At 42.5% G+C, this 5,758-nt stretch overlaps 1 protein-coding gene across 2 annotated transcripts; it reads right to left on the bottom strand.

Moving 5' to 3' along the window:
* Positions 1 to 4,496, bottom strand: LOC123396792 (serine/arginine-rich splicing factor RS2Z33-like). 2 transcript variants are annotated; one of them, XM_045091672.1, is made up of 7 exons: positions 4,389 to 4,496; positions 2,607 to 2,716; positions 1,518 to 1,557; positions 1,301 to 1,396; positions 980 to 1,182; positions 791 to 874; positions 1 to 696 (listed from the first exon to the last, which is right to left on the bottom strand). In XM_045091672.1, exons 2-7 carry the CDS (start codon positions 2,711 to 2,713, stop codon positions 225 to 227), a joined length of 1,002 nt encoding a protein of 333 aa, XP_044947607.1. In that variant the 5' UTR covers positions 2,714 to 2,716; positions 4,389 to 4,496; the 3' UTR covers positions 1 to 224. The 2 variants fall into 2 exon arrangements, with proteins under 2 accessions (XP_044947607.1, XP_044947570.1); XM_045091635.1 differs by lacking the exon at positions 4,389 to 4,496 and adding an exon at positions 1,656 to 1,776 and having other exon boundaries at positions 2,607 to 2,700.
* Positions 4,497 to 5,758: the final 1,262 nt, after the last annotated feature.

The following is a 5,758-nucleotide window of genomic DNA, read 5'->3' as shown; positions in this document are numbered from 1 at the left end:
TATCACAGACTGATACCATATATTCTTATGCTAAATAAATAACAGTACTATCAATCCAATCCATTACACACAACATAACAAGAGTAGCAAATCCCCCCCAAGGCATCGAGCAACAAAATACCAGGTTTAGGAAACAGATAGGAAATTCACTGCAAAACATCTTAAAACTTTAAATATGTCACAGCCACATGTAGCGACGAGAAACTGGAAAATGGTTCCATGTTTCAGGGAGACGCGCTTCTTCCTCTGGGTGAGCCTGAGCCGCGAAGGCCATCACCGTCGCCATTGCCTCTTGGACTTGGGCTGCCACCATTACCATTGCCCTTAGGACTAGGGCTACCGTTGTTGCCCCTCGGGCTTGGACTGCCCTTGTTGTCCCTGGCAGGACTGGGACTGCCATTGTTAGCAGGGCTTCTAGGGCTGCGCCCATTGGCCACAGGGCTACGGTAGCCATCAGAAGGGCTCCTGCTTGTCCTCCTGCCCCGAGGGCTGTCACCATTATCCTTTGCTACAGGGGAGATGGATCGCCTGGGGCTCCGACTGCGATCAGGTGTGGGGCTACGGTCCATTTCCTTAGCTTCTGGGGAGAGTGATCGCCTGGGGCTCCTGCTGTAGCTAATGCTCCTCGATCTCCTCTCATCACGCTCTGTGCGGCGCCCTCTCGGAGACTCTGAGTAAGATCTGGACCTAGATCGGCTGATTACAGGAGGAAATATGAGAAAACAGAATACAAGACAGAACTATTAAGTAAAAAGCCCAAGAGTAGCAGCAGGTTGGTTGCTCAGCATACCTGTAACTACGGCTTCTGCTGTAGCTCCGACTGCGGGCCCGTCCACGACGTGGAGATGGGGACCGTGAATAGCTTCTCTCACGCCTAATAAAACATATCCATCAAAAAGATTAAGTAAGGACTTTCATGTACTAGATACATGATCATTGGAGTATTGCCATGGAGGTAAACAAAGCTATCAATCAATACCTGAGACTCCTCGGGCTATTCTGGCAATTTCTCTCTATATGGCCTCTTTCTCCACAGCGGTAGCATTTGTTCTTCCAGTCACCAGCCTTGCAATCCCTGGCCCAATGACCATCTATACCACAGTTGAAACAACGGCCTGTTCCTGGAGGAGGCCCTCTCCCCACATATTCACGCTCTCGTGAACCACCAGAACCACGTGGAACCTGAACACATAAACCATAAGAGACAACACAACAAAGTTGCTAGTAGCTTCATAACGAAGGACAAAAAAATATCATTATCATTATGCCCGCAAAGGGGACAGCCCAAAGGGCAACTTACCCCTTTAGCAAACTCAACAATAATGCGGCTCCCATCAACATCCCTGCCATCTAGATTGTACCGGGCTTCATCAGCATCACGAGAATCACTGAATTCCTGTTAGATACAGAAAACAGGCAAAACAAACGGTGGACCTCATATGTGAACAAAATAGATCTTAAGTATGCTAAGACTCGAAAGGGCACAAATAAGGTTGAGGAGAGTAAAATTCACATACAATGAATGCATAGTCGCGCTTCAATTCCACTTCCCGTATTCTGCGCAAACGGTTGCCACAAACAGTAAGCCGTCAGGACTTAAGTACTCAAATGCATCACCATCTTGTAACTTCCACTAAAACAGTCAATAACATTACACCAAGCACCAAGGGCACCCTTCGCCAAAGTCCTCCACAAACTTTGGAAGAATGGCCACCAATTCCACCAAGGGCACCCTTCCACCACATACCTCCCGGATTGTGTTAAAAACGGAAAAACCTTCAACAAGATCATTTAAGTTAAGCACACAAGACCTGGGAGTCAAACATCTACAGCATACAGATGAAATAACAGAGAACACCAAACACTAGTTTGAAAAGAACCCAACAGCTGCTATAAACCGAAAACCAGTCAAACGAGACCATTCAAGTTAAACACACAGGACCTGGGAGTCAAATTTCCAGCATACATGGAGAAATAACAGATATAACACCAAAAACTAGCTTGAAAAGACTATGACCAACCCAGCTTGTATAAACCGCCCAGGAAAAACAAGGGTACGAAAAAATTCATTTAGACCAACTGGTTCACTCTATAGCAGAAGGCATGCACCTTATAGTTCAGAAAGTTTAAGAAACAAACAGCCTAATTTATTTGACAAAATTAAAACTATAGTGAGGCCCAGTTCTTTTAGTGGCTGCCAAAATAGGCTGCCCCTCCCCAGCTTATTACTGAAGCAAACACTAAAATTTTGGGGGGCTTCTATAAACATATTAACCCTTAACTAGTTTAGAAGCCCCAAAACTATTTGTGGGCAGCTTTAGAATAAGCTGGGGAGGGGCTGTTCCTCAAATAAGCTGGGACGGAGTGGCTTATGCCACAATAAGCTGTCAAAAGAACTGGGCACAGTAAGCTGTCGAAAGAACTGGGCCTAAGTACTTATGGTGTCAACTATTCTAACAAGCACTGCAATAATGGTGATTCACAACCCTAGAAAAGCACATATTGAATTTGCACAGAACCATATTCACAAGTTAAAAGCTTGTCAGAAAGTCTGTTACACCAGAAAGCTTTTGCCAAACTCTTAATGTGCACAGTATTGTCATTACCTTCCATATTTGCTGAAAAGATATTCTAGGTCGCGCGAACGAGTACGGGAGGACAATCTACCAACATACAAGCGTGCGTTTCCATAACGATCATCGTAACGAGGCATCTCCTGAAAATTAGAAAAACACCCCATCAGTCCCTTTCACAATGAACAAAAATGACAAATGTAAAACCAAGAAATCAATATATAACATGGTAAAGGCTACTCAGAGATATTATTTCCTGTTTGACAGAGAACAGCTAGCACATCCAAATAGATAATATACACCCAATTTCATGGGGCTTGAAGGTACTCACTGTGGAGTGTGATTCAGCATAGATGAGACAGGGTAAGATGACATTAGATGGGCTTGATAGCAAACCGAATATACCAGACCATTCAACTATCACTCTATCAGGCCCTAACTAATAAATTTTACTGCTCCTAGTAGACAATTCAACAGAACTAAAAAGGATCACATCCGTTATAGAATAAGACAGATAGAATCTACATATATCTTCAACTAAAGCTTGAAGTCCCTCCAGTGTGAAATATATAACTGCCACCCTTACATCTCATGGACAACTTCTAGGCTAGCGATAGTCCAGAATTGTCAAATTTAAAATACTGATGTAAATGAAATCATTGATTAAGAGGTTAACTGTTATGCATGAAACCATTGTACATGGATTTCACGGACTAGAAGTGCTACCCACCTTTTTCATTAAACCTCGTTATATCAAGTTGCAGAAGACAAAACTCATAAATTTAAGTTGCAATTATCCAGAGTATCCAGATTCCAAAATAACTATGATTCTAATATACTCCCTCCATTCCTAAATATAAGTCTTTCTAGAGGTTTCACTCATTTTAGATTGTAGATTCACTCATTTTGCTCCGTATGTAGCCCACTAGTGGAACCTCTAAAAAGACCATTCATCTCATATAATTTTGAATTGAGTTAACTCTTCTAATTATTCTTCTCTCCTTCTGCGCTGAATCAGAAATAGAATAAAATACAGCACAGAAACACTTGGTACACTCCAATACAGCTATTTACGTACCTTTAGGGATGGAAATCTCAGCAAGATATTATGTACATAACCAAGATTATATGACCAACATCACATCCTATTTACTTGATGATAAAATAGAGTCTTTTGACTGACTCCCTTTTAACAAATATATCTGACCAATATAAACATTATGCACTAACTACCAACTCTCCCCTTGGCAAGAGATACAGTTGAAATATTATATGAGCAACATCATATCCTTTTCACTTCATAAGTTGGGACTCAACTTTAATGGCAGATTGACAATTATAAGTAGTGGCTTCCCGCACTACTGTACTGTTGGATCCTCGTACAACCGAATTAGAGGCCATCCCGATTTCTACTATACACTTGCACATGTAACAAAAACAAAAAAAATCAAATTCGCTCCTTGCCGAAATAGAAAATCAAAACCACGCTGACGAAATCCACCTCCAAACAGGAGGTCTCAGCGGCGAGAGAGGCGTACGCGGATCACCAATTCCCCAACGGATCACCGCACGAAGGACCTAAAGCACCCAAACAATCGAGTCTCATCCCTCGCCAACACGCGATCCAGCTAGATCCGCCCGAAATCCGAAAAACCGCCGACGGGAGGTCTACAGATCGCTCTCGGATCGGCGCATGCCGCCCAGACTACAAACCCCCGGGCACGATCGTTCCGGACGAACGAACGAAAGAACGAGCGCTGGCGAGACTGGATTAGAACGAGGGAGGAGGAGGAGGAGGAGGACGTGATCTCGAACCTCGGGAGCCGGGCGGCGGCGCAGAACCCTAGGTCGGACGGAGCGGCGGCGGGGTCGTCCGGGCTGGAGATAAGGAGGAGGGACGGACGGGGGGAGAGAGTTCTGGAAGCCAGTGGAAGCGGTGCGGGGTGGGGAGGGATTTAACCGGCGCCGCGGGCGTGTGCGGACGGACGGGATCGCCGACGGGTTCGATGGACGGACGGGATCGTCGACGGGTTTGATGGACGGACGGGATTCGGAACGGCCGGCGTGTCGCTTGCGGACACGGGCTTCCCTGGTTTACGCCTCCAAGGCTGGCACGTCGTCTAACGATGATGCACCGAAACAAAAGTCGTTTTAGAGGGGAAACTCTCTCTCTCCCCCCCCCCCCCTCTCTTTTTTAAGGAAGGAAATCGCTTAAAACTCTACTAGCAAAAGAGCCTGTGCGTTGCAACGGGAGAGAAAATAACACACACTCTTAATCCAATAACCACGACTCAAGACCTTAATAGGCCCACATTTTTCAGTTTCACATGGCATCACATTTGTGTTGTCGACAATGGCCTCAATGCTCATACAATGAAAACATGTTTGATTGTGGTCAGTCCTAAGATCTCTCTTCTTCTCTCTCTTTGAGAAAAACATTCAATATATTCAGTATACTTAGTTAGAGAGGGAGTATACACCAACTCGATGCATATATAATGAACAAATCAAGAAATAAAAGCATGCAAGAACATTGAGTACAAGTATTCCAAACAATTTAAATCCATGTCTTGTGAACTTATTTTATTAATGAACATATAATAAGTAAACATGGATATGATCTTACTTGATGTTTCAAGTTGCATGGTCTCTGTTCCCCTCGATGATGCCAACAAATATCTGCATTATGACGAAGATGGCAAAGTATGTTTTGTTAATTAATGATAGCATATGCATAAGAGCATTATTTTTATCTTGCTGATATATGTGTTTGCATTTAATCTAAGTCAAATCTTAATTTGATTGCAAACATATTAGGCAGCTTCATCGAAAATAATTAATTTGTAAGTACATGTATACCAAATGTTCATAGTTGCATACCAACATCAATATTTTTAAAAAATTATTATCAAAACAGTTTTTATATATGAAAAATCAGAGCTAAGCTATTTGTTTACGTAAAGTTTGTATAAACAACATTGCATACTTTTTATACATTAGATACATTTTTTTGCGTGTGAAATCAAAAACTTTATTTAGTTCTGATGTCTGATTTTCTAATACACATTTTACATATTTTGTATGCATCATGAAAGTTTTTATATACATGTTTTACATTATCCAAATACACGATTAACATTTTTAAAAAATTCTATTTTTATGTCTACTTTGTTCCATACACATTA

The sequence above is a fragment of the Hordeum vulgare genome, chromosome 1H (genome assembly GCF_904849725.1).
Source record: "Hordeum vulgare subsp. vulgare chromosome 1H, MorexV3_pseudomolecules_assembly, whole genome shotgun sequence".
NCBI lineage: Eukaryota > Viridiplantae > Streptophyta > Magnoliopsida > Poales > Poaceae > Hordeum > Hordeum vulgare.
Note: the sequence above shows the minus strand (reverse complement) of the source record. Positions and strands in the feature narration are given on the sequence as shown.

Bases quoted from the DNA above. Each gene is read 5' to 3' on its own strand.
- LOC123396792 (XM_045091635.1), bottom strand. The intron at 1,558-1,655 runs GTAATGTTATTG...CCGTTTGCGCAG, and splicing joins GGGTGCCCTTGGTGCTTGGT to AATACGGGAAGTGGAATTGA. The intron at 1,183-1,300 runs GTAAGTTGCCCT...TTATGTGTTCAG, and splicing joins TTGTTGAGTTTGCTAAAGGG to GTTCCACGTGGTTCTGGTGG.